Genomic DNA, 27,197 nt, shown 5'->3' with positions numbered 1-27,197 from the left:
GCACACACTTGGGACAGAACTGGGGCAGAGTTCAGAGAGACAGAGCAGGGGAGTGGAGAGGGAGCACCAAAAACCTCTCAGAGGATGAGCGGCTGATAAAATCCCTGAAAACTCAGCAAGACTGAGTGAGAAAGGCAAAAAATAAGCCTGGGGAGGCTGGTCCATTCACTGGCACAGGCAGGAGTGGGACAGCTGGGAGACCTTGGGAGTGGTACAGTGCTGAGGCCAGGGGGAACTGGGGCTGAGGGTGGGAGAAATCCTGACAGTGTGTACTGGAAGCACTGGGAAAGCAGAACCTCCCCCAGCACTGCCATGTCACAATCAGACCAAGCCCAGCCTGGAAGTTTGTACTAAACGTTTTAAATGGTTCAAAAAAGGGTACAGAAAGGTCAAAGCCACATTCCTCCTCCTGGGGAGGCTGGTAAAGCACTGCCCCCCCAGCATCCCCCCTTTGTCAGCTGCCTGAAATGCTTGACACAGTGGAGGCCCAGTCCTCAGGAATCCACACTGACACTGCTCAGCTCTGTGAGCTGGAGGAGCCCATCCAAAAGGAAAACCTCCCTGGAGGCACCAGCAGCTGGAGACCAACAATACAAAATGGATCAGGGCTCTGGCTCTGGGCTGCTCCCCACATGCAAATGCCCACAATTGGTCCATGGAGACTCCTACAGCCATGGAAGTGACCTGAGGAGCAGCTCCCTGCCTGCCCTGAGCCTCAGGGAGCAGGGCAGGGCGAGCAGGGATGGGGAGGGACCAGCAGGTGCCAGCCAGGGCTCGGGTCAGCCCCCATGCCAGGGCAGCAGGGTTACATGGGGTAGTTGAGAACGACGTCCTGCTTGGCCAGTTCCAGCAACATGGGGTCGTCGAAGAACTTGCTGATGCTCACGTCCTCACTCAGGCCCTGCAGGTAACACAAAGCCAGGGTTATTCCCCACACAGCCACTGCCCAGAGAGCCCACTGAAGAGACCTTGTGACCCACAGCAAGATAAATTTTCTTATTTAGGCTCCAAAAAAGGTGCTTCTCTGCAGCTTGAAGGCATCTAGCACTCCTCAGGAACCTGCAAACATGGTTTCTGCTGCTGAGCACATCTGCCAGCTCACTGCCCCCCACAGGGGAGCTTGATTCCCTCTGCTCCTCTGCAGCCCCTCAGTCCAGCTCAGAAAACAGTTTCTGCTGGACAAGAGGGCTACACCAGGCCACTGAGGGCTCAGAGGGGCTGGGGAGGGCGCAGGGCTCAGCAGAGGCCACGGGATCCTGTTTTGGACTGGGGTCACTGATGGGACTGGCAGGCTCTGACAGACAGCACAGGGGAGGTCCTGGGGCACAAAGGCCATCAGAGCACTCTGGAAACACAGAGGGGATGTGGCACAGCCAAGGGACAACACTGCAACAGCTCAGCTGCTGGGACAGAGGCACAGCACAGGGATTTGCCCCAGACACACCTTCCTACGCCTGGTCTTGATCATGAACTCCCTGGCCAGGTGTGGGGCTGGCTGCGGCTCCAGCGGCCGGATGACGATGCTCTTGTCCAGGGGGTCCCCAGGCACAATCTGAAACACAGGGCCAGGCTGTGAGAGTGATGCTGGGGCTGCTTCAACCTCCTGGAGACACCAACTGCAACAGGAAACACCCCTGGGTCCCACAGACACCCCTCACCCCACCTGCTCTCCTGGCACACAAACCCATGTCGCTGCTGGTGGCCATGCCTGTGAGAAGTCAATAATACAGAGCTGAGAACTCAAGCCAAGGACATGTCCCTTCCCCAGGGAGTACTGCAAGACCCCATAACACCTCCTAACAGAACAATCCATGCAAGTCCTGTCAGGACAACCCCCTCCACAAACCAGGCAGGCTTATTGTTTCAGAGCTGAGCCTTGGGCTTTGACACATCAGCCTTAGGGCTCAGCCTGCAGCTGCTGCTCTCATGGAGCTGCACCCCAAAGCATGTGCACCTCACAGCTGTGGCTCCCACAGGACCTGATCTGCCCCAGACACAGAAGTGGCCAGAGAAGATTATTTTGTCCCAAACTTTGTTTCCTACAGGTTTAAAACACCACCTCTGAGAGGCAAAGCTGAACAGATCAAACTTCCTAAGGCAGATCAGTGAGTCTGAGCCTCACCCCAAGACTTCTGCTGTCCAGAGAGACATGAAATGGACCCAAACAGGTTCCCTCCTCCCAGGGGGGATGTCCTCTCCCCAGGCACTGCAGGACCCTGACACTCAGCCAGCAGCAGCTTCCAGGGCTCCCTCCCTAGGACTGGGAGTGATGGGACTGGGAACAAAGCCCTGGCAGACAGGGAACAGCTGGTGCACAAAGCCTCCCCAAGATCCTCCGAGGATGCTCTCCAGAGCTTTCCTGCTCTGTTGGAGCTGTGGCACTGGGAGCACCTGCCTGGTGCCTGATCCTACCTGTCCCTCTTCCCATCTCCCCAGGGCATGGACTCACCTGCCAGTGGTGGAAGACAGAGAGAGAGAAGGCTTGTCCCTGCGTGTGGGTCCTCAAGTCTGTCTCAAAGCCAAAGGAATCAATGGCTGGGATGAAGGCTTTGATGGTGTAGAGGGGAGAGCCTGGGATTGGAGCATCCTGGGTCACATGGCCTCTGCAAACATGCCAAAGGATTAGCATTCTTAGGGGTCACAGAATCATGGAAGGGACCTCAAATCTGGGTGGGAAGGGACCTCAAACCCCACCCCCTCTACCATGGGCAGGGACACCTTCCCAGGTGTCTCCAAGCCCTGTCCAGCCTGGCCTTGGACACTGCCAGGGATCCAGGGGCAGCCCCAGCTGCTCTGGGCACCCTGTGCCAGGGCCTGCCCACCCTGCCAGGGAGGAATTTCTTCCCAATATCCCATCTAACTCCATTCTTTGGCAGTGGGAAGCCATTCCCCCTTGTCCTGGTGTGGCAGCAGCTCTCTGGCCACAGAGAGAAAGAGACAACTTTCCCAGGCATTGTTCTGGGAAAGGCTTGAGAAGATCAGAGAAAAGAAAGTTCTTATCTTAACTTGCTGCACTGGTATCGTGAACATGTGGAATGTGTTATGGAGATTTGTTTACCAAAGAGTGGTTTCTTAATCAATCAAAGGTGATGGTGTTTTCAGTAAAGGACCAATTAGGTTGAACTGCTTCAGTTCACCTGTAGTGAATTAGGGTATAAAAAAGCAATGGGTTTCTTAATAAAGACAATTATCAGCCTGCTGTAATACATGGAGTCTATGTCAATCATTACCCAGCTGGGGACCCATTGTGCTGACATCCTGGCACTCCAGGCCCCTTTCCAGCTCTCTTGGAGCCCCTTTAGGCATTAGAAGGGGCTCTAAGGTTTCCCTGCAGCCTTTTCTTCTCCAGGTTGAACCACCCCAGATCTCCCAACCTGTTTTTACAGGGAAGTTGCTCCAACCCCCTGAGCATCTTCCCAGCCTTGTCTGGAGCCACTGAAGGAGGTCCAAGTCCTTCCTGTGCTCCAGGGCTGAGCACATCCCCAGTGCTTTGTACATTCTCCTCTCTGACACTCAGGAGCAACCAGGCACAACCCAAAGGCTGTGTGTGATCCTGAACATCCCTCCCCACACTGCTCAGGGCCAGGATCACTCAGGAAGCTTCCAACTGTCACTTCACAGAGATTCACCCTCTGCACCAGTGCCAGGAATTCTCCATCAGCCCCGATGCCAACGCTGCTGCTTTGCCAAGCCCCACTGCTGGCAGCAGGAGCAGCTCACCTGCGCCGGGCCAGCACCGTGTACACGGCAGACACGCAGTCAGCAGGGGCCTGGACCTCCACGAAGTAGTAGGGCTCCATCAGGCGAGGGGTGGCCTGTGAGGGGCAGGGACACGAGCACTGAGCCTCTTGCAGCACCAGCACAGCTCAACAGCACAGCCAAACTCAGTGCTTGATGAGGTTACAGGGGTCCTGCTGCTCCACGGCTGCCCAAACCAACAGCACAAACACTGAAAGGACCTTTTCTCCCTCTGGGCACGAGTCACACGCCTCCCTCTCCCCCATGCCCACCCTTCCCTGCAAGCCCAGCAGCAGCAAGAAGGGGAGAGGAGCAGATGCACACCAGTTTCCATCCAGGCTGCAATGCAGGCCTGCAGGACTTGTGTGCCAGCCCACAAGGGCACTGCAGACTCTGATGGGTGAATGAGTCAGAGTGCACCCACACCCCGGGCAGGCCCGTGGGGCTCAGCCCAGCACAGGCAAGGCCTCACCATGAGGAAGGCAGAGTACACCACCCTGCGGGCCGTGGGGATGATCTGCCCTCCACCCCTGTGCAAGGGCTCCTGAGCAATCACTGCATCCAGGATCTTGAACTTCACATTGCGGATCACTGCAGAGGGAGAAATGACAGCCAGTGACCCCAGGGGACGTCCTCTGCCAGCACCAACCACATCCCCAGATGCCCAAACACCCAGAGCCACCAGCAGTTCTCCTAAATTTAATTCCAGCAGGGAATGCATCACCACATCATAACCCTGCATATCACAGAATCGTGGAGTGATTCAGGTTGGAAGGAGCCTTAAAGCTGATCTAGTCCAGCTCCTTGCCATGGGCAGGGACACCTTCCACCAGACCAGGCTGCTCCAAGCCTCTTCAGCCTGGAACACCTGAATGCTCAGAGATGGAAGAATTTAACCAATCTCACTGTCTCAATTTCCCCACAGGTCCCACTTACATTCATCACAGAGGGGCCCTTCCCTGGTCCCCCACTGGAAGCCCTGCACGATGCTGTCCTTCACTGAACCCAGCAGAGACTTGTCCACCTAGAGACAGACAGACAGACAGCTTCAGAGACCACACCTCATCACAGCCAGTAACACCCAGTGTTTAAAAGCCAGTTTCCAAAAGAGCAGCAGTGTTCCCCTGTGCCCCCCATGTCCACCCCTCCCTCTCACAGCCCAAGAGCACCAGCACTATGTAATTTCAAGAGCACTGTAAATTAGGAGTCCACATTTTGGGGATCCTGAAAGGCAAGGCCATTAGTTGCAAATTTTGGCAACCTGAGGACATTGGCCCAAACAGCAACACCTGAAAAATAACAGGTGACCTGGTAACCAGTGTAGGATCATTGTGGGGAAAGAGCAGCAGATCTGTGGGAAACAATGAGCACCCCAAAGGCACCAGGGCCTTGCTGAAAGTTCTGTGAGGAACCTCCTGGCACCATGGGACAAGGGTCTCACTGAAGAGTGGCCCCCCTCCTCACCTCTGAGGGCAGTGTGTCATCTACCAGGATGTTTGGGCCAGTAGCATCTGGCCCAAAGGCCCAGATGGAACGGGCAGCCAGCAAATCCCAGTCGTATTTGGTCTGGAAGAATTCACCCAGCTTCTTTCTGGTAGAGAGAAAGGGAAGAAGTTTTAGGAAACAAGAATCTGACCTGCACTCACAATGCATTTACAACCCTGTTCCCTTCAGGCACAAAACAGCCTCAGCCAGAGATGCTCACAGACTGGCTGGCAGGAAAACCAAACCAGGATCCCTGCCCAGAGGCTGTTGCCTGATACTGTGCACCCTGCAGATTCCAGCATTCCCTTTTCTCCCAGTTATTTACCTCCAGCTGCATTCCTGCCCTCCCAGATTGCTCATACCTGTTCCATGTTATCTGCACCACTTCATTCTCAATGTCCTCTGCTAATCCCTTCTCCAGGGGCTCAGCAATCATTGTGATCTTGTTCCTGAGGAGAGACAGTCACCATCAGCCACAGCGATGGAAATGGGACTAGCTGGGAACACTGCAGGGACTGGCAGCCCTGGAGGGGCTGGGATGTGTCCAGAGAAGGGCCTGAAGCACCAGGAGTGGCTGAGGAGCTCGGGAATCAGTCTGGAGAAAAGGAAGCTCAGGGGGGCCCTTCTGGCTCCCTACAGATCCCGGAAAGGAGGGAGCAGCCAGGGGTGGGGGTCAGACTCTGCTCCCACGGAACTAAGGACAGGGTGAGAGGAAGAAGCCTCAAGTTGAGCCAGAGGAGGTTTAGGTGAGATATTAGGGAAAATTTCTACACAGAAAAGGTTGTAAAGGCCTGGCACAGCTGCCCAGGGCAGTGTGGAATCATCATCCCTGGAACTGTGCAAAAACCACGTGGATGTGGCACTTGTAGGTATGGTTTAGTGGTGAACACGATGGTGGTGCTGGGTTGACAGCTGGAGCTCATTTAGGGTCTTTTCCAACCTTAATAACTCCACCATTCTCTGACTGCACCAGCTTGGATGCAGTGGGGTTGATGAAGCCACCTGCATCCACTGCTGTTCCTGCATCCCTGTGCTCAGCTGCTGCTCCCCAAAGCCTGCTCAGCCCCAAAGGAGACAGCTGAGGGACAGCACGGCTCCACCCTCCTGTCCCACATCCAGCCCCTGCCCAGGGCTGCAGGAGGGAGCCCATGGGCCAGGCAAGGTGTCTCTGGGAGCTGCATCTCACACACCAGATGCTGCCTCAGAGAACCCCCAGTTCCTGAAACCTGCCCCTGCACAGGTCATCCCATGTGCCCAGAAGGTCAAAGCCTGACCTAAGACTGGGAACAACCTGCTCTGGTGGAAGCTGTCCCTGCCCACAGGAGGGCTTGGAACTGGATGGTTTTTAAGGTTGCTTCCAACCCAAACCACCCTGTGATTCTGTGAAGAATGGAACCTCTCTGTTCCCAGAAATAAGGCTGCCAAACATGGCAGAGATTGTCTCAGAATAAAGGAAGGCAAGAAGAACCAGAAACCACAGGTGAACACAGGAGAATCAACTTCAGCAGAACATGATTTCTCTGAAAATTCAGGTATGGCAACATCCTGTGCACACAGATCTCCCCCATGTTTCCTCCCAGGCCTCCCTCTTCCAATCACTGTGAGGTGCTGGAGGAGGGAGATGAGAGCAGCTGCAAGGCTCCAGGGCATCACCAGGAGAACAAATCCAAGATTACATATGGATAAGAGAACACACAGCTCTTGCTCATGAGACTGTTGGGGGAATTACAGACTGGGCTCTTTGGCACCTGCTCCAGGATCCCAGAACACCTCTCAGAACTGCTGAGAAGGTGTGACACTTAGGGAAAAAGGAGGATGTGGATCTGGCTTTACTCCCTCCATTCTCAGAGCTCCTACACAGCACTTGGACATCCCTGGGACTCTGGTGTGTTCCTGAGGAGCTCAGGTCAGTGGGACATTGTTCACTCAGGCATGTGCCACTTGGGGGACAACAGCCAGTGGGAACAGCCCCCCTGGAGGTACGGACCCTCCCTCTGCCCCCTCCCATCCCAGCTTGTCGAGGATCCTTACTTCTTGTTGGGTGTCTCAGCAAAGCACTTCAGGGAGGATGTTTCCACCACTGTCTCACAGAATGTCACCACTGGATCAGCCACCTAAAAGAACAAAAGGTTTGGAAGGTTTTCAGTACTTTTTTTGTTTGTAAAAAGACTGTTTGAAACCTCTGAGCACCTACAAGGAAAAACCAGTTCAACTGGCAGTGTTTTAATCAGGGTTGTGTATGAAGCACTGAGGCTTTCAAATGAGACAGGAAATTTTAAATCAAATTCCAGGTATTAAAAATCCTGCTCAGTTTATTTATTTGATGCTAGCCAGGCAATGGCTGAAGCACAGGGAAGGCTGGAACATGGAAAACTCCTCCCCAAGCCCACGTGCCACTCTCAGTCCCACTGGTGTGACAGTCAGGCTGTAAGAGGCCCTTTTACACCCTCACAGCCTTTTTTTTACTTTTACAGGAACGTGACAAAATCCATGCTGTATGTTCAGGCAGGTTCTTTTTCTCATCCTTCTGAGAGAGGGGACCAAAACCCTGTCGAGGGTTTCCAGTGGGAAAATCCCTCTCCCACTCCCTCACCTTGATGTCGATCTCGGAGTACATCTTCCGCAGGTCGTGCATCACACAGTCCAGGTACAGCTCTCCTGTTCCCAGGATCACATGTTCCCCAGACTCTTCCACCTGGAAGACAAGAGAGGGATGCAGCTGGCAGTCCCCCTGCTCACAGCTCCTTCCTACTGAAGCCTGAGGAAGGATCAGCCTTAAATGCACTTGTTAAGAGTCAGAACACCCCAAGGAAAGCTCCCACAGCCTTTTCCAGGAGGAAGTGCTGCTGGGCTCTGCAGAAAGCTGCTTCCCTGGCACAGCAGGGTGTGTGTTTTTCTGCTGGATTTACACTTTTCTGCTATTTCTACATAATTTATAAGATCAACTGAAACAGCATGAAAAGACCCACAACACACATAACAACCTGTGGTAAAAAACTGATTATTTTGAAGATGAGCCCAGAGGCTGCCCCCAGCACTGGATGGAAACAGCCACACACACACACACAGAATCACAGAACAGTTAAGGCTGGAAGGGACCTCTGGAAATCATCTAATGCAAGTGCCCCCAGCAGTACCTTAGTTGTAAGTGAGGGGTAGCTCTTGTTGACTTTGCGGAGACCATCCAACATTTTGGGGAGCTCTGAGGGGTTCACTGGCTCCACAGCTATTTTGATAACAGATGTGGTGTTGAACTTCAAGGGACGGAAGATCTGAGCCTGGAACCAGAGAGGACAAAGAGCTGAAACTGCACCCCTGCATGTCCTCAGGGTAATACACAGCATGTGAAGCTGCTCTCTTTCCCTCAGTGGCTCTTGTGCCCTGGCATCACATCAGGCAGGGATTCTTCAGCCTCACCATGGGAGCAGACAGGGATTCTTTAACCCCACTAGAGGAGCTTTTGGGCTGCACCCCATCACCCTGCCTCCCTGGAAGGCTGAGCAATGCCAGCCAGGCCTGGTACCTCCTCATTGCCCCGAGGCTCTGTCACAGTCGCTGTCTTCACTATGGGCTGGTCCACGCCCTCAATCAGCACCCAGTTGCCAGCAGGAACTCTGTTCACCTCAATGTGATACCTGAAAGGCAGGAGAGCACCACTGCAGCCTCAGACCTTCCAGCACCTTCCTCCTCCCTCTCTCTGGCAGCTCTCCCTCCTTCCCAGTCCCTCACCAGGTAACTCCTCTCCCAAAAAATTGCCAGAGCTTTCTGTACCTTGCAACTGAGATCCAGAGGCGTCCAACAGTGCAGATCTGGGAATCCTCCTCATCTTCCAGGGTGTAGTTCTCCCCAAGGACCTTCACAGGCTGCCCAGCATGGATGGTGCCACTGAGCACCCTGCCAAAGGCATGGAACTGGACACCATCATCAGTGCTGTACATCTTGGTTGTGTGACACATCAAGGGACCCTGCCCGCGACACAGAGACAGAAATGAGCTTCTTTCAAAACACAGTCAAGAAATAGTCACAGACCTGGCAGGACTGGACTTTGATGATCCCTGTGGATCTCTTTCAACTCAGAATATTCTATGATTTGTGGATAAAAGGGATAAATGGGCTGGAATTTAGAAATAATTGTTTTGATTTGCCAAGTCCTTCAGTTCCTGCCACTGGAGGCCCCACATCTCCTTGCCCTGTATGGAAAGCCCTGGAATGACCATGGTGGACTGTTCTGGAGCTCCTGTAGAACAGCAAATGATGGCTGGGACAAAGCCATGAGGAAAAATGTCACCTGCTGGCCTGCACACCTGCTCAGGGCAGAGCACCTGAGCTCCCCAAGATCACAGCTTCCAGTGCCACAAGGTCACTCCACACTGGTGATGCGGTGACAGTCACCACTGTGGAGTTTTATGTGGATAATCACAACTCATTAAAATAATTTTCTCTGCAGACATCAGAGCAAAAGTCACAGGCAAATTTCTCACTCAGCTGCCAGCGTTGGTGGCTCCAGACAACTCCAAATGACAGCTCAGTGCAAGCTGTTGGAGGAGGAAGGGTTGGGAGAGGAAAGGTGCTGACTAACTAACACAGGGTTATTTTTATCAGCACCATGCAGTTTTTTAGAGTTTGGAGAGAGAATTAAACTTCAAGGAAAAGGGACAAAAAGACTGCAAAAGGACACAAAACCACCCTGCAGCTCCCACATGCTCTGGAGTCCTGACCTAGACCTGTTCTTCTCTGAACACACTGAAACAATTCCCTCTCTCCAGGGCTGCCCTGGCAGGCAGCTGAAGCTCCTTGGAGCGAAGAGATTTGTTCCAGCGTCGGATGAGAGGTTTCAGAGTGCTGCAAGTCAAATCTGTGCAGAGAGCTGGCTGGAGGCAGCTGCCCTGGCAGGGCAGGGGGAGCAGAGCCTGCTGGCCTTGGTTCTGCACACTCAGAGCAAACACAGGAGTTTCCTTACGTCAGGGTCGCACTCGCTCATGGCCTCCCCCAGGTCGGAGTCCACGCCGCCGGTGTACGTGTGCTCAATTTTTGTCTTGGCCCCCACTTTTGGGGAGGGAATGTGCTGCACACACATGTCCACAAAGCCTGCAACAGGAACACTTGGTGAGGACAGGGTTAACCAGTGTGGAGGAAAGAAATGGACTCCATGAACACAAGGCAAAGCCACAGTGACTGCAGCAGCCCCAGCAGCAGGGGAGAGGTGAGCAGTGTCTCAGGCTGTCCTGGGGGCAAGTGGTGTCATAGTTTAGATCTGGGAAACTGAGCAGGATCTGTGCAAGTTAGCACTCCCTGGTCAAAATATAACCCTTAACTCTTGGTGTGAGGTGCTGGGGATACAAGGAGGATTGTGGAGGGGAAGACAAAGAGCTTGTACCTGTGAACTCCCCAAAGAACTTCTTGCAGACGAGCCGCAGCAGGGGCCGGATGTTCAGTTTCAACTCCTCTTTGGTCAGGTGGATGCCAAGCTCATCCAGAGTCCTGGGCAGGGTTGTGTCCACATCCCCCACCACCTGCAAGACAACAAGTCCCACTCCCAGGTTCACTGTGGGGGGTCTCAGTCAGTAACATCCCAGGGCAGCATCAAACACCAGCCACAGGGAACCTGCACTGGGTTAGAGCTCACCCAAGAGCCAGATGGGTCAAATCATAGAACTGTGGAATCATTAAGGCTGGAAAAGCTCTCTAAGATCATTCAGTCCAATTATTCCCCACCACTGCCAAGACCACCATCAAATCATGTTAGTCCCCAAGTGCCACATTTACATGGCTTTTAAATCCATCCAGGCACGGTGACTCCACCACTGCCCTGGGCAGCTGTGCCAGGACTGGACAACCCCTTGGGGGAAGAAATTTTTCCTAATCTCCAATCTAAACCTCCCCCTGCACAACCTGAGGCCATTTCTTCTCCTCCTGTCCCTGTTCCCTGCGAGCAGAGCCCAACCTCCCCCAGCTGTCCCATCCTGTCAGGGAGCTGTAGGAAGCAGGAAGGTCCCCCCCAAGCCTCCTTTTCTCCAGGCTGAGCCCCCCAACTCCTCCTCATCCAACTTGAGCTCCAAGTCCAAGCACTGTCACTTGGCTGCTACTAAAGCACACAAGGAAGAGCAAGGATTGCTCTATTCACTGCAAATACAGCACTGCACTTGCAGAAATAACGATTACTGTGCACCCCCAAAGCCACCCTGTGCAGATCCCACTGCAGAACAGGACAGGGCCAGAGCCAGTGCCCAGCCCCAGCTGCTCCTGCCTGGAGCAGGATCTTCAGGTCTCCCTTAGAGAGGGACAATGACCCGTGACAGACCTGAGCCAAGATCTTGTACAGGGGCTCCAGAATGAACTCCACGAAGCTGCGCTGGGAGCTGCTGGTCGGGGCCTTCTTGGTGAACTTGCGGCTGTTGGAGACCAGAGAGGTGAGCAGCAAGAACTGCAGCCTGCCAGCACCCCGCACAGCCTCTGCTCCTCCCAGCTGCTCCTCTCCTCCCTCCCAGCCCCTGCGAAGCTGGCAGGGACACATGGGCCAGGCTTACTCCAAATGAAGGCCAGAGGAGCCTCTCTGCTCCTGCTTGTGGGATTCAGGTGTGAATCCACATGGATTCACATTAGCCAGGAGGGCTGACTCAACCCTTCCCAAATTCCACACCACAGGATCAGAGGATCAGGAGGCACTTTGGGTCCACATTTTACAGGGGAAGGAGGGAAAAACCCAGGAATAAAACAACATTAGAACATTTAAACAGGGTTCTTACGTCTTCGGGTTGAAGTAGATGTCGCCCCAAAGCCGCTTTGCAAACTCCTGGTAATTGATGTCTCCTAAAGGAAAAAGCAAATGATAAAGCCTCTCAGATGTCACTGCTTTTTTCTTAGCTTAGATATCTTTACATTTTGCCTTTTAAAACAAGCCTGAGGATTCAATTTAATGAACTGATGCTGATGAGTGAATGCCTCGTCCCAATTCTGAGTGAAAGATTAAGCGCTGTCCTGGGGAGCCCAGGCAGAGATGAGCAGAAAGAGTCCAGTGGGGATGGCCCCAGCAGCCCAGGGACACTGCACTCACAAACTGACTTCCCAGGAACACTCCAGCTCCCTGCTAGCACAGGTCAGAGCTGAGGAGTGCTGCAGGAGGCCAGCCTCATCTGCTGCATTTCCAAACAGGAATCTGTGACTGCTGCTGTAGTGCCCAGTGCTGGCACGGCCTCCACCCCTGGGCCCTGCAGGCTCAGCACCAGCATTTTCTGCCCTGCTGAACATCTCCATCTTCCTCTTTCTCAGGGAGCACACAGCCAAACACCCAGCACTGAAGGTCCAGTGCAGTGCTGGCTGTCATGGTGAATTTACAAATACCAGGACAGAATGAGAACCTACAGCAGGTTCCAAACAAGCTTTTGCTGGGGGCAGATGTGTGAGCACAAGGAATTGCCTGATGGCTGCAGCCTGGACACTGATGCTGCTCTAACTCCTGTCAGTGACATGTGGTGGCTGCACACACAATTCCAGGTGACCAGAATCCACTGTTCACAACTCCAAGCACTCATTCAGCTCCTGCCTTCCCCACCTGGGTGGCATCTCCTGCCAACTGTGCATCCTCAGCTCCCCGAGGAGGGGTCTCACCCCAGCAGGCTCTGAGTTAATGCTGACACTCAGGGAGCTCATTTATTGCTCCAAACTCTCAGGACACGTGACAGTCCTGACACCATCAGTCCCTGACCTCAACAACTTCACCCTCCCTCAGGCCAAGCTCTCTGCAAGAGCTGGCCCAGCTGCTTTACAACCTCCTTCTTCCCCTGCTCTCAGCTCCTACAGATCCCCAAATTCCCCAGTGGGGGACTTCAAAAACCTGGGCTGTGCAGCTGCTAATGCCAGCACGGAGCCCACTGCTACATGCAGCAGATTGCCTTGAGTGGGCACCTGGGGAGCAGAAAATTAAATCCAGGCCAGAAAAAGACAGTTTCTTAAAAAAGAAAGAGGGCAAGAGTGCAAAACCTTGTGGGCAAAGCTTGTGCCCAGCTGCAGCTGAGTCTTGGACTTTTGGGAAAAGGCAGGAAGAGCTTAACTGCTTCGCTCCTGAGCTGCTGACAGGGAGGCAAAGCACAACACACACACACCTGCCTTCATCTGCTTGTTATTTCTGCTCAGGGTATGAAAAAAATCTTGGCTTCTGACTCACGAAACATTTATCAGGAGAAAATCTCTTGCTAAAACTGTGTTTTTGCTTTTTAACCCCCAAGGTTCAGCTCTGCAGCACCACTCAACTGTCAGCAATTCCAGAACACAAACACTGGCCATGTGCAGGGGAAGCTGAATGGCTTAGAAAACCCCCACAAGAAAGGTTGGGAAATGAGATGTTGAAGTGCACCAGGTTTCTGGCTAATCCTCACCATATGTGTCTGCATAAATCTTTGCAAAAGACCCCAGTGTGAAGCAGATGCTGTACTGAGAGCTGGAGAAGCACACGTTCCCCAGAAGGGGAGACAGCACGAGGTTCTCATCGGTGGAATACATGCTGAGAGGAGAAAAATAAAATCAAATCAATGTTATGAACCAAAGTAGACACTTCAGCCCACTTCCCACACCCTACAGCAGTGACAGGCAAGGAGCCTGCATTGCCAAAAAGCATCTTTAAACAGGCTGCAGCTTGCTTGCCATCAGAATCTCAGGGTCAGGAACATTTTCTGTCTATAAATTTCAAGCATTAATGCAAAGATTTAAAGATCCTAGAACTAAAAAGTTACCAGCACAAATACTTTAGATTTTTTATCTGAGATAACTTTTCTTCTTCTAAAAAAGCAGCCAAGTTGGTCAACTAAGTAAGGGAAAAGATAATACAGGGATATAATTTAATCCAAACAGGTTTAATGAGCTCACAGCCATGCTAGGCAGGATGAATTATCCTGCTCCAGCTGCCTGATGCCAGCACACACTGAGCAGAGACATGCCAGGGAGCTTGTGTGCAAACACACACACACTTGAAGGGCAGAATGCTGTTAAAAAATCCCTGGATGCAGAAGAACCCACAGAAATGTCTAAGATGTCCCTCCCTTTCCTGGGCAGGGCTGGCAAGGAGACTGGACTGTGTCAGCATCATAATCCTTGTCCAGGAGTTGAGACAGTAAATCCCCTTTTAGTTTTGTAGCAAGTGTTTAGGAGCTTTGAGACATCTCAACATCCAATCTGGGATACAACCTGCATCATTTCAGTGTATTTGAGACATCTGGGAGCACAAATTCCCTGCTCTGGTCAGATGTCCACTTTCTCTACTTTTTAATGGAGGAAAAATGAAATGGGGCAGGGGAAATGAAAACCCTGGAGTTTGCCAGGAAGAGCCAATCCTCCTTAATTCAATGTATCAGCTGAGATTAACTCCCAGTGGTTCTTCCTGGCCCATTTTCTATGACTCAGCACATCCAGAGACAAACTGATGAGTTTTCAGGCACGTGCAGGGCTCACAGAGAGCCATGGGACAGGGACAGCACCACTTCCAAGCAACCTCACCTGATCAGACCATTAACTTCATCTACAATGTGTCTGAGCTTGTAGTAAGCATCTGTGGGGGGCAGTTTCAGCTCCAGGATGAGTCTGTCGATCTTGTTGATGCACACAGTCACTGCCAGCCTCTCCTGCACGGCGTGCTTGATCAGCCTCTCTGTGTTCAGCATCACCTGCAGGGAGAAGCGAGCTCAGAGCCCCAGGAAAGCCTCCCCAAAATGCTATCTGGGGCGTGAGGGGCAACCAGTGACCCTTACTCTGCTGCCAGGCCGCAGAAAAGCCCAAGCTCAGCAATCAGCTAATTCTCCTGAAATTCAGAAATGGGTGCTAACCCAACCAAATCCCTTGAATCCAAGCCTGTGGACATCTCTGATATAAATAACCTGCTCAGTTTTAGGTATCATGGGGATGGAGATGCACACAAGTCAGACAATCAGCCTGCAGGCCACAGCATCACATCAGCCTGGACACAGCAGCCACAGGCCTGGCTGCCTGTTCAGATGGAAAACACCCTCACTTCCCCAACTGTCCTCCAAAAGCCCTTCACCGCAGAAAGCTGAACCCATCCCAGGCCTCCATGCTAGGGCAGCAGCACAGAGTCCAGAGGGAGGGACGTGAGCCCCAGGAGCAGGTGGCACTCACCCCCTCGGCCGCGTCGATGAAGAGCACGACGCCGTCCGAGATGCGCAGGCCGGCTGTCACCTCGTCAGAGAAATTCACATGACCTTCAAAACCACACAAAGGGGGGCAGTGAGAAGCACTGAGAGCCCTGGTGCAGCAGCAGCAGCAGCACACAGGGTGGGAAGCCAAGGGCTCTGCAGATTCCTCTGGTTGCTGGTACCCAGAGAGGCAGAAGGGAGATGGTTCCTCCTCAGATGGGGACCTGGGAGCAGCTGCCAGAGCTCCCCATGGGCATTTAGCCTCAGCTCTAATGCTGTATTTTGAGAATGTACACAACTTGTTTGACAGGCATCCTTCCTCACATTTGTGACTGTTTTTCTCACAGCTCTGTGCAAGCACTTCAGGAAAAGGAGGAAGATTTCTTCTCAAAGACAACAGATGTCTCTCCCCCCAGCCTCCTCCTGCGCTCTAACCTCCCTGAGCTGCAGCTCAGCAGATGTGTCCCAAGACCCTCTTCCCTAAAGTTTCTTACAAGTTGATCTGTGATTATGTTCCCTCCACAGAAGCCTGTCAGAGGCCTGAGGAACTTGCTGAGTCTAACTGTGAGGCATTTGAGCAAAGCAGGGTCCCCCTGCACATGGCAATATCTGGGAAAGAAAACTCTACCTGTGCTGCTTGAGAAACACCTCTTCAGCCTCACCAGCCCTCAACAGGCCAGCTAATCACAGACACGAGCCTGACTTGTCCCTGCCCATGGCAGGGGGTTGGAACTCAATAGACTTTAAGGTCCCTTCACCCCAAACCATCCTGGGTCAGTACTGCTGGAAGTGACTTCACAGGAATGAACTCAGCTGAAGGCTCAGGACTAGGCTGGAGTGACTATAAAAAGTACAAAACACAGCTAAGTGCTTCCCACAGCAGGATTTTCAGGACTGCACAATCACCTGGCGTGTCAATGATGTTGAAGAGGAAAGATTTTCCTTTGGTGTCTGGCAGAACAATCGTCACTGGGGTGCTCTTGATCCCCACCCCCCTCTGAAACACAGGAAACCAGGATTACAGGTTAAAAAAAATAAACAAAAGGATCACTCTGTACAGAAACACACAGGGATCACCACGTACAGACATAGAAGATGATCAAGAAAAGAATCAGAAAGATGGAAAGAAGAAAACACTCATCCTGGAAGAGAGCCATAACCTCAGATCACCACAGCACCCAGCCCTGCTCTCCCATCTGTACTGGTCACACTGGTGAGCCACCACTGCACCCTCCACACCTGATCTCAGCAACACCTGAGACACAATGTGGGTGTTTGTTTGTGCTTTCACCCTCTGCTGCCACCAAGTTACGCCTCAAAGCACAAGATTTGATCACACAGAGTATAAAGTATAAACACTGAGAGGAGAAAAAAAAATGCTTCAAAGGATTGTTCTGGTCATGACACAAAATAACATTCCCACTCATGCCCAACCACATGGAGTCAGAGCTAAGGAAAACAAGCAGAAATGTATTTATTTTGAAAAAAATTTTTTTCTCTTCTACCACTACTGCAAATCCCCTCCTCCTTTTTCTCTCAAAGAAAGTAAAAATTATCCCCAGACTGGGGTGACTCTGCTGTAGATTTAACATTAAACAAGTTATAAAATCATACATGAAGATGAGGGAAGGAAGTTGGATCAGGAATCTTCCTGAAGCAAACAAGAGGAGCAGATTGTTTTATTGATAAAGAAAATAACCAAAATGTGGAAGGCACAAAAAGGCATTAAAATGGACAAGGAAACTGCCTACAACAACTGTGAGTAAAGCATGAGACAACTGGATAAAATCACTACAAGACCACTCACCTCCTGCTCTGTGAACAATATATCAGTGTAGCAGAGCTGCAAAGGCAAAACAAAAATCAGTCTCACATTTTGGTACCAGACACTCAGTTTGAAGCAGGACACGATAACTCTGGCACATCACTAAGGTGACAAGTAAGGGACAGAAGCAGAACTAGGACTGAGCTCTGGCTTCCCAATCCTACATTCCAGCCACTGAAGCACCCTGTCCCCATGCACAGTGCCCCTCCTCAGGGTGCAGAAGCCACCCCGTGTCCCCAGGGTGGGAGTTCCCAGCAGCTCACTCACATCCTGATCGTCGCGCTTCCGGATCTCCGGGTGCGTCTGCTCGATCAGGCAGTCAACAAAACACGTCTGGAAGAGAGCACAGAAAGGAGCTGCCTCCTTCAGACACACACAAACACAGCCCCATCCCTCCAGCAGCAGCACAGCACGCTGAGCAGGGTATTGTAAAACCTACAAATTCAACCCACAAAAATATCTACACATTTCACAGGGAAACCCAGTGCCAGGACAAGGGGAATGGCCTCAAGCTGGAGGGCAGAGTTAGGTGGGATAGTGGGAAGGAATTCCTCTCTGTGAGGGTGGGCAGGCCCTGGCACAGGGTGCCCAGAGCAGCTGGGGCTGCCCCTGGATCCCTGGCAGTGCCCAAGGCCAGGTTGGATGGGGCTTGGAGCAGCCTGGGGCAGTGGGAGGTGTCCCTGCCATGGCAAGGGTGGCACTGGGTGGGCTTTAAGGTCCCTTCCAAGCCAATCCATCCTTGGATTCTGTAAATAAGTGCATGAGCAGGAGGAGCAGAAGGTGCTGCTGCAGAGAACCAGGGGCCAGGAGGGCTGGCAGAGCAGGTCACCATCCCCAGCCCTGCCTTGTGGACATGGAGAGCACCTTGCCGTGGTGCAGGTGCCCACACAGAGTCACGTTCCGGATCAGCTCCGAGTTGTCCATCAGATCTGCCAGGAAACTGCAGGAACAAAACACAAAAGGCTGTTGGAGGCTTCTGCTGTGTCTAAGAAAAGTAGGTGCTGCTTTTCAGCTACACTTTCAATCCAAGGTGCCCCCTGAATCTTTGCCAAACTTTTATCCTGGCAGTGCCCTGCGGAGGAAGAATCCCACTTTCCAGATGGGGAGGACAAGAGAGTTGGAGTCCCAGACAGATGGCAGTGGGTGGGAGGATACAGAGCTGGTAAAGCTGCCAGCAATTGAATATTATTGAATATTTTTCTTCTCTTCTAGTCAGTACTGGAGCAAAAATCACATCCATGGACTCAGATGATGAAGCACTTCCACTCAAACCATGGCAGGCAGTCAGGTAAATGGTGGTGCTGGATAACAAGCACCCCACGGAGCTCTGAAAGGGGCTCACACACCATTAATTCTGATTTTCAAGCCTTAAAACGGTGACATTCCAGGGACTCAAGGAATTAAGTCTTTTTCAAATTAGCAGCTGAGCTGGGTAATGATGAGCTGGTCACTTCTGGATGGATGCTGGCCAAAAGATAATTGAGATCCTAAATTACCACCCCTAAAAAATAATGGGAGGCTATAAAACATGCAGTCACTGCCAGAGGCCTGCAGAGAATAAGTGCTGTCAAATAATTTCCTTTTTAAACAAATTAAATTTTCACTGATGCAATAGACTTCTTAATGTAAAACATTTTGATTAAGAGCTAAAAAATATAGCAATCAATACTAACCCAGATTAGAACCTTCCTAATTGGTCTGAAAATAAGGCTAAATGGGAAATCAATACCAAGCTTGCAGGTTTCTGGCTACATCCCACAAGGAATTTCTTGTGGCCCATCCTAACCATTTATATCAACAAATAGGAGAAAAATGAATTAATTACAAATGGAAGGAGCAGAGCACACAGGGATCAGGGTGGATAATGCAGAGCCCAGGTCAGGGACTGAGCCAAAGCAAGGGCTGAGAAAAGCCAGCCCCAGCAGCTCCTGGGCTCTGCTCCAGCTCTGCTGAGCCCTGCAGGCACTGAGCACAGCCCTGGGCAGCTGAGGGAGCCCTGGGTGAACCCCAGCTCCAGGAACACCCTGTCCCTCTGCAGGCACCGCCCAGCCCCAGGGCACTGCTGCTCAGCCACAGCTGCCCCTGCAGGGGAACACTTAAACTGGGAAAGCCTGACAGGCCACAAAGTGTGGGTGGAGAGATGAGCCCAAGGAGAGAGACCCCCACAGCTCCACCTGCTCATCCCAGAGAGAGACAGCACACACACACTGCAGGTACAGGCTCACAGACCCCCTGCCCACAATGCTCAGATCAACATCAGGCTTCTACCAGGAAAAGCCCAGGATGGTTTTTATTCCATAGAAAACTCGTTTGATATACTACATCTCCAATTTTAAATTAATTTGGAATTTTTTCCAGGTTTTCTCCCAGCCCTGGTGTCCAAGGAGCTGCTTTGGCACACAAGGAACAGACCCACCCAGCACAGCTGCAGTGCCCTGCTGACTGCACAGCACTCTGCACCCACCCAGCAGCAAAAAAATTAATTCCCAATGGAAACTGGAATAGATGGGACCTCATCTGAGACTGGGATCAACCCAGAATGCCCCAATGATGTGTGCTACACACTGACCATGTGGATATTGAACAGGGTGCCCAGAGCAGCTGGGGCTGCTCCACCCCTGGCAGTGCCCAAGGCCAGGCTGGATGGGGCTGGGAGCAAACTGGGACAGTGGAAGGTGTCCCTGCCATGGCAGGGGTGGCACTGGATGGGTTTTAAGGTCCCTTGCAACCTAAATAATTCCAAGAAGGTTTCCTGAGCCACAAGCTGTTGCTATGGAGCTTGACCTCAGCCCCTGAGGTGAGATTCCCTGTTGTGTCCATCCCCACCCTGTGCCCATGTTCCCTGGGGAGGGAAATGTCTGTGAAAGTGTCCTGCACGTCTCTTGTTTTGGGTTCAGAAGCTGGCAGCTGGCTGCTCTGAGGTCAGTGGCAGCCCCAGCCGTGCCCCCAGCCCCACACTCACTCCATCTCGTAGACAGTGACTGGCAGGGTCTGCTCCATCAGGGAGAACTTCTTGGTTTTCACAGGTTTGATAATGGGCTCTGCAACAAGAGACAGAACAACAAACTGTTCCCAGAGCCCTGGAGCAGCAGGGTCAGGAATGGCCCCAGGATGAGGACTGGAGCTGACAACCCCTCAGCTTCCTGGCTGACAGATTCTCCCAGCTGTTTGTCAAGGCTGCAGGAGATGGTCACTGAACCATTCCAGCACACAGGGATCAAAGGAGATCAGTTAAATACATTTACTTCTGCCTCAAATAGCTCTCCCACCTCTGCTGATTCCTGTTCTTCCAAAGATACCCTGTTTGGGTTTGCAAAGACCACAAGTGCCCAAATCTGCAGAGTTCCTGGGGCTATGAGGGGCTCCAAAGGGGCAGGGCAGAAGGGAATCCTATTCCCCCTTCCCAAGGATCCATGGAGAGCCTTCCCCCCCTCCAGCCCTCCCCACTGACCAGTGAGTGGCTGTGTGTCCTCCTCCTGCACGATGGTCTCCACCTCAGGCCCATAGACCTCCTCAGCTGTGGGGTAGTACTTCTTGTCCTCGTGCAGCACCACCTCCATCCCGGGGTGCTCCTCGTCGTGCTCCCCCATGTCATCATCATCATCATCATCCTCCAGCTGCAACCAAGGCTCGCCCTGAGCTGCTGTGGAGCCCCCAGGGGCCAGGCCTGGGGTGCCCCCCGAGGCAGGGACCCCCAGTGCAGCCCCAGCACCCACGGGGTGCCCTGGCAGCAGCTCCTGGAGGAGCAGCACAGCTCTTCCCACAGCTCCTGGACTTGCAGGGACCCCCCACAGCCCAAGGCAAGAACCACCCCTGGGAACACAACCCCACCCACAGGCCAGCAGGGCAGGGGAGGGGCTCCCCAATCCCCCCTGGGGCAGCCCCCTGCTCCCCCCGTGGCCGTGGGGATCCAGCTCCCTGCAGCAGCCTCAGCTCCCCCCTGAGGGGCTCAGACCCACCAGGGGCTGACACCAAACCCAGCCCAGCCCAGGAGCTCTGGCTCCCCCGCCATTCCAGCCAGATCTCTCTCTCTAGGCCAGGAAGGGATTTTGGGAGTTCCCTGAACAGCAGCCCCACCCGGAGCTCGGCCCTCAGGCCCCGCGGGGGGCAGGAGCAGCCCGGGCCGGCTCGGGACGAGCCCCGGGCTCGCTGCCCCTCCTCACCTCGTCCAGGTCTTTGGCCTCCCGGCCCAGCTCGTCGTCGTCATCGTCCGAGTCCAGCTCGGGCCCGATGTAGTTCCCAAACTCATCGTACAGGTCGGTGTCCATGCTGGGGGCGGGGAGAGCGTCGGGGGGGGCAGAGACCGGGGCCGTGACAGAACCGCCCCGGGGCCGTGACAGAACCCCCTCAGGGCCGTGACAGAACCCCCTCAGGGCCCGTGGCACCGGGGCCCCAGCCCCAAGCCCCGGCCCTGCCCGAAGTCCCAGCCCCGGCCCCGCTCTCCCTCACCAGCCCCAGCCCCAGCCCCAGCCCCGGTCCCGGTCCCGATCCCGGTTCCCGCTCTCCCTCACCTGCCCTTGCCCCTGCCCCAGCCCCGGTCCCAGCCCCGGTTCCCGCTCTCTCTCACCTGCCCCAGCCCCGGTTCCGGTGCCGCTCTCTCTCACCAGTCCCTGCCCCGGCCCCGGTCCCTGCCCCGGTTCTCTCTCTCCCTCACCGCTCCCAGCCCCGCTCTTCCTCACCAGCCCCAGCCCCGGTCCCGGTCCCGGTCTCGGCCCCGGTCCCGGTTCTCTCTCTCCCTCACCAGCCCCAGCCCCGGTCCCAGCCCCAGCCCCAGCCCCGGTCCCGGTCCCGATCCCTGCCCCGGTTCTCTCTCTCCCTCACCTGCCCCGGCCCCGCTCCCGCCGCTGCCCTCGCCGGCGCCGCCGCTGCCGAAGGCCCCCGGGCTGCCCTAGCCGCCTGTCTCGACAGAGCGTTCCGCGCCCGCCGCCAGCGCCGCGCCCGCTGGAGAAGCGCCGGGTGGGCGCGGGGCCGGGTCGGGGCCGGTTCCGGAGCGTCCCGGGGGCCGCGGGGCAGCGCGGGGCGGCGGGGCCGGTTCCGTCGGGCGCGGCCGGGGCAGCCCGGGGGCCTTGCGCGGTGCCGGCGCGCCGGCGGCGCTGTCGCGACAGAGCGCGGGCCCGGCTCCGTCACCGGCGGCGCTGTCGCGACAGAGGCGCGGCCGCGGGGCCGGCGCCGTGCCGGGGCCTGGGGCTTCGCACACGGGAGAGGGTCCCGGCTGCCACCCGCGGGCGCGGCCCTGGGCTGCCGCAGCGGGGGCACAGGGCGGGTCTGTCGCGATAAGGTCGGGGCTGCCGTGCCACAGGCGCGTCCTCCAGGCAGGGCTGTTCGACAGGAGGGTCCCTGTGCCCCCAGGCCGGCCCCGTCCCCACGTCTCCCGGGGATGGAGCCGGCCGGGGCGCTCCCGGTGCTGCAGCGGGAGCTGCGGGCGGCGCTGGCCGAGGACGAGCGGCGGCAGCGGGAGGGCGAGGCCAAGCTGCGGGCGCTGCGCCAGGGCGTCCCCGACTACGGGCAGTTCAGGTCCGGGGCTCGGGGAGCGGCCCGAGGGAGCCGGGAACTCGCTCGGGGGCTCGGGGAGCCCTCGGGGTGCGATGGGCGAGCGGCAGCAGCCTCCCTCGCGGTGCCCGGACAGCCCCGAGGGCAGAGCCCGCTCTGAGGTTTGTCCCAGAGCTCCTCAGGTGGCCCCGTATGGGCTCGGGTCGGTCCCTGAGGTGGCCCGGCTGTAGCCAGCAGCGGGGTGGCACTGTCCCCTCCCCGGGACACTGTCCCCTCCCCGGGACACTGTCCCTCCTCCCAGTCCCACCCCAGGCCGTGCGGGGAGTGCAGAGCAGAGGGTGACTGTGCCCTGTGTGCCCTGTGTGCCATGGCCCTTGCCAGCCTGTCCCCGGTGTGTCCCTGCTGTGTCCAGGGGCTCTGGGCTGGCAGGGCTGTCCCACGGGGCAGTGTTGGGCATTCCCAGTGCCCTCCAATCCCCAGGATCCATCTGGGGGCTCCCTGTCCTTTGCCATCCAGGACCCTCGGGCAGATCCAGGACTGACCCCTCTTGTGGGACATCCTGGGACCAGCTCAGATTCCCCTCATGGGTTCATGGCTGCCCCATTCCCCATGCCCCCTGATCCCTGAGGGGAGGAAAGCACCTTCAAGTGGCTTCTTCCCCAGATATCTTGATGGGATTCCCGAGGGATTTCAGGCTGGTTTTTCCTTGTGCTGGTCAGGGCCTGCTCCTCCAGCCCCTCTGGGTGCCCCAAAGTCAGAAACTGGCCCAGAGCAGCAGCTTGGAGCCTCCAAGTGTTTCCTCCTGCCACGTGTCCCTCCTGTCCCTCTCCCTCTAGGGAGATTGTGCTGGCTTCTCACCTGAAGCCTCTGGAGAAGAAGGACAGGCTGGGACAGAGGAGGAACGTGCTGTGGAATCCCTGTGCAGCCCCAGCTGAGGCAGCGCCTGCCTGCGCTGTGGAGATCCCACAGGTGAGGGAGAGGCTGGAAATGGCTCAGGAAGCACCTGGGTGTCAACTGCAATGCAGAACAGTCTGGTGTGAGCCAGCCCTCCTGGCCCCTGGAATGTCAGGGTTTGGATCAGGCTGGGCCCCTTCAGGAGGAGTCTGCTCCCTCCCTGTGGTACCCAGAGCTCCCAGTGGGACTCGGGAGCAGTCTGGGAGCTGTCCCTGCTGGCTGGGAGCAGCTGCATCCTGCCCAGAGCCAGGGCTGAGCACCAGGCTCCTCCCTGGAGCAGCCTCTGGCTGCAGGCATTCCCTGAGCACAGGGAAGTGCCCGTGCTTTGATGGCCATGGAGGAGAGCTGGGCTGGGTTAATCCTGCCCAGCCTGATGAGCTCCCTGGTCCCTGAGCAGGGGGGAACAGGGACAGGACATTTTCTGTCCCTGTTTGTGCTTGGGGTCACCTCCTGCCCCTGCCCTGGGCTCTGTCCTTGCTGGGGTGTCCTGGTCACTGGATGTTTCCCATGGATGTTCCCATGATAAGGCAGTTTCATGGAGTGCCTTATAAACAGTCTCAAGGGCTGTTTATGGTGCTGGGTTTCACTGACCTCTGTTTATTTTTGCATCTCTCCTGAGGAGGGCTGTGTTTGCTTGGACTGAGCCATGGTCTCCCCAAGCAAATCCTGCTCCTGGCCCCATCAGCACCAGGCTCAGATCTCCAGAGCTTCTCCAGCTGTGCTCAGCCCCAGCTGATGTCACTTTGCTTTGTTCCCTGGCTGTAGAAAAGCTGCACATCTGTCTCCTCCCTCAGCCTGTGTGACCCAGCAGGGCTTGCTCAGCAGTTCATTAGAGCTGGCATAAAATGGGATTTCCTTTACCTGGGAATGGAGCTCAGCTCTCAGCCTCTGCTCTGCCACAGACCCACCAGTGCCAGGTGGTACAGACAGGGCACCTGCACATTTGCTGGGGTTTGCATCTCCCACCTTTTCTCTGCCACTCTCTGGTTTTTCTTCTCTGTGCTCAGAGTGTTCTGATCTCCATGAGATCCCTTCCCAGGCAGGGCTGGTGGATCCAGGCTGGGCAGAGTCTGACTCTGCTTGGGGCTGGGGTCACTCCACAGCCCTCTGTGTTCACACTGGTGTCACAGCTCATCCACACTTCCCTTCCCCCCTGGAGTTCCCTGGTTTCTCAGGGTTGAAGGCACCTACCATTTCCTTGTTTTCCCCTTGTTCCCCTGGATTTTCCTGGTTCCTCAGGGTTAAAGGCACCTGCCATTTCCCTGCCTTCCCCTTTCCCCCAGGAATTCCCAGATTTCTCAGGGTTGAAGGCACCTGCCATTTCCCTGCCTTCCCCTTTCCCCCAGGAATTCCCAGATTTCTCAGGGTTAAAGGCACCTGCCATTTCCCTGCCTTCCCCTTTCCCCCAGGAATTCCCAGATTTCTCAGGGTTAAAGGCACCTGCCATTTCCCTGCCTTCCCCTTTCCCCCCTCAGCAGCTCCTCGTGCTGCCAAAGCCCCTGGTCAAAACATCTCAGCTGTCCATGGGCTGATTGGGGTGAGGGGATCACAGTTTTCAAGTGGGACCAAAACAAAAGGAGCTGAGTGTCCCTTTCTCCCCAGGAGCTGGATCAGCTGCCTGGCACCGCGGCGGAATTTCACCGACACTGGCGCAGATGCTTGAAAAGTGGGACAGAGAAATACCAGCTGCTGCTGGAGCTCGGAGGGGAGGCCCTGGGCAGGATCTTCCAGGCTGATGTGGGCTTTGGCCTGCTGGGGGAGTTCCTGGCAGTGCTGGCAGAGAACATCCATCCTGGAGACAGAGCTGCCGTCCTGCAGATCCTGCAGAGCCTGGCGGGCACCAAGCGCTTCGGGCTCAACGTGGCTCTCCTGAGCCAGGCGGAGAAGCAGAGCAGCCAGGAGTTGTTCAGGAAGCTGCAGGGCAGGGATTGGCAGGCTGCTGGCCAGCCTGGCTGCCTGGGCAGCTGCGAGGCAGGGAGGGAAGCCCATCCCATGGAGACCCACCTGGAAAAGGGAGCTGAGGAGGAGAGGACGGTGGTGGAGCTGATGAAGTGTTACCAGGTCAGCTGAGGGAGCAGGAGCACCAGGGTTGAGCAGAAACCTCAGAGCTGGACTTTGGCATCAGCCAGGGCAGAAGTTGTGCACAATAAAGTTTAACTCCCAGGCTGTGGTGCTGTGGTCTCTGAGCAGGGTGCCCTCACAGATGGGTATGGGAGAGTCTCTTGGATAAGGAGAGATTCAAGGGAAAGAAAACAGGGTGGTGGTTTTGGAGGAGAAACCTAAACCCAGATAGTCCCTTTCCTCTCCCACCCCAGTCCACAGTTACTGAGGGATTCTAGGAGATGCAATTGATGACAATTGATAACAATTCAGGTCCATTTGTTTCCCAAACCCAGTGCAGCAAATGGCAGAGTCACCCCAGCAGACTGGAAGCACTTGCTCCCACCTGCCCTGGAGAAACCACCAGGCACCTGATGGCAGGTCCAGGTTCATCCCGAGGCCTGGTGTGGGAATATTGACCTTGGTGGCACCCCTTGAGGGGACACGTGTGTCCCTGCACGCTGTTGTGGTGCCACTCCTCCTGCCTTTGCACACCTGACAACAGCTGAGCACTGGAGACCTCAGCAAAAGAAGGTCCTGGAGCTGCCCAAGATCAGGATGGAGGATTCTGGTGCCAGAACAGCCCCAGCACAAGAGTCACAGCTCTGGTGGGAGCAGGCACGCTGCTTGAGTGGTGCCAAGGCTCAGGGTGAGGAGGGCAGGGCTGGGAGCAGCCTGCTGCATGCCCAGCTTGTGGGAAAGGCAAAATCCCTGGGGACTGGTGGGAAGGCTCAGGAGAAACGCAGTGGAGCAGAGATTGTGGGAATGGTGACAGAGGATGGGGCTGTGAGACCCACTGGGCCCTTTCCAGGTCAGGCAGGTCGTGGTGTGAGCTGAGAGCTGAGCTGCGGGGGCAGGTGGGGTCCAGGAAACATGAGCTTCATCATCATCATCATCATCATCATCTTCATCCTCACCCACCTGGGCATCCAGGCAGGGCCCACAGGGAGGAAACATGAGCATCATCATCATCATCCTCATCCTCCTTGCCTGTGTGGGCACTCAGGGTCTGAGTGCCCTGAGTGGGGAGGAAATATGAGCATCATCATCATCATCATCATCATCATCCTTGCCCAAGTGGGCTGCTGCTGGCGGGCATTCAAGAGCCCATCCAGGCTGGGACATCATCCCCAGGGGCACTTGGACACCCTGGGCTGTTCTCCCAATGGAAATTCCCCAGGTCTGGCCATCAACAGTCAAACACTGCCAAACTCCTGCTCTCCCTCCCCTCAGGGCAGTGGGACAGCAAGGACTGATGTGGGGAAGTCCCTGTTTGGGCACAGCTCAGTAGGGACAGGCAGGATTTGACAGGGCCAGGGTTTGCTCCAGGTGGGATTTCACACTGCCAGGATTTGTTCCTGGCTCTGCCATGGTTGGCAGTGGGGGTCAAAGCTCAATAAAGTCCTTTTCAAAAGAAAACTTGGAGCTGGTGCAAGATGTTCTGGCCAAACTGTAGAGTTCTT

At 55.1% G+C, this 27,197-nt stretch overlaps 2 protein-coding genes across 4 annotated transcripts; one reads left to right on the top strand and one right to left on the bottom strand.

The window, feature by feature from the left end:
- Nucleotides 1–658: 658 nt before the first annotated feature.
- Nucleotides 659–23,557, bottom strand: EFTUD2 (elongation factor Tu GTP binding domain containing 2). Of its 3 annotated transcripts, none has more exons than XM_064399712.1 (28): nt 23,539–23,557; nt 21,354–21,459; nt 20,642–20,807; nt 20,153–20,231; nt 18,055–18,130; nt 17,458–17,523; nt 17,173–17,208; nt 16,272–16,362; nt 15,349–15,431; nt 14,713–14,879; nt 13,599–13,723; nt 11,970–12,033; nt 11,525–11,615; nt 10,601–10,736; nt 10,184–10,311; nt 8,995–9,188; nt 8,747–8,858; nt 8,361–8,501; nt 7,817–7,918; nt 7,255–7,337; nt 5,586–5,672; nt 5,203–5,329; nt 4,675–4,762; nt 4,211–4,329; nt 3,721–3,815; nt 2,450–2,603; nt 1,445–1,552; nt 659–901 (listed from the first exon to the last, which is right to left on the bottom strand). In XM_064399712.1, the coding sequence occupies exons 2-28, from the start codon at nt 21,456–21,458 to the stop codon at nt 806–808; spliced, it is 2,919 nt and encodes a 972-aa protein (XP_064255782.1). In that variant the 5' UTR covers nt 21,459; nt 23,539–23,557; the 3' UTR covers nt 659–805. The 3 variants fall into 3 exon arrangements, with proteins under 3 accessions (XP_064255782.1, XP_064255780.1, XP_064255781.1); XM_064399710.1 differs by lacking the exon at nt 23,539–23,557 and adding an exon at nt 22,012–22,143; XM_064399711.1 differs by lacking the exon at nt 23,539–23,557 and adding an exon at nt 21,870–21,888.
- CCDC103 (coiled-coil domain containing 103) lies at nt 22,023–25,797 on the top strand. Its single transcript, XM_064399713.1, has 3 exons — nt 22,023–22,704; nt 23,517–23,649; nt 25,237–25,797. The coding sequence occupies exons 1-3, from the start codon at nt 22,568–22,570 to the stop codon at nt 25,702–25,704; spliced, it is 738 nt and encodes a 245-aa protein (XP_064255783.1). The 5' UTR covers nt 22,023–22,567; the 3' UTR covers nt 25,705–25,797.
- Nucleotides 25,798–27,197: the final 1,400 nt, after the last annotated feature.

This window comes from Passer domesticus, chromosome 27 (assembly GCF_036417665.1).
Source record: "Passer domesticus isolate bPasDom1 chromosome 27, bPasDom1.hap1, whole genome shotgun sequence".
In the NCBI taxonomy this organism is placed as follows: Eukaryota; Metazoa; Chordata; class Aves; order Passeriformes; family Passeridae; genus Passer; species Passer domesticus.
This window is presented reverse-complemented; position numbering and strand designations above follow the sequence as displayed.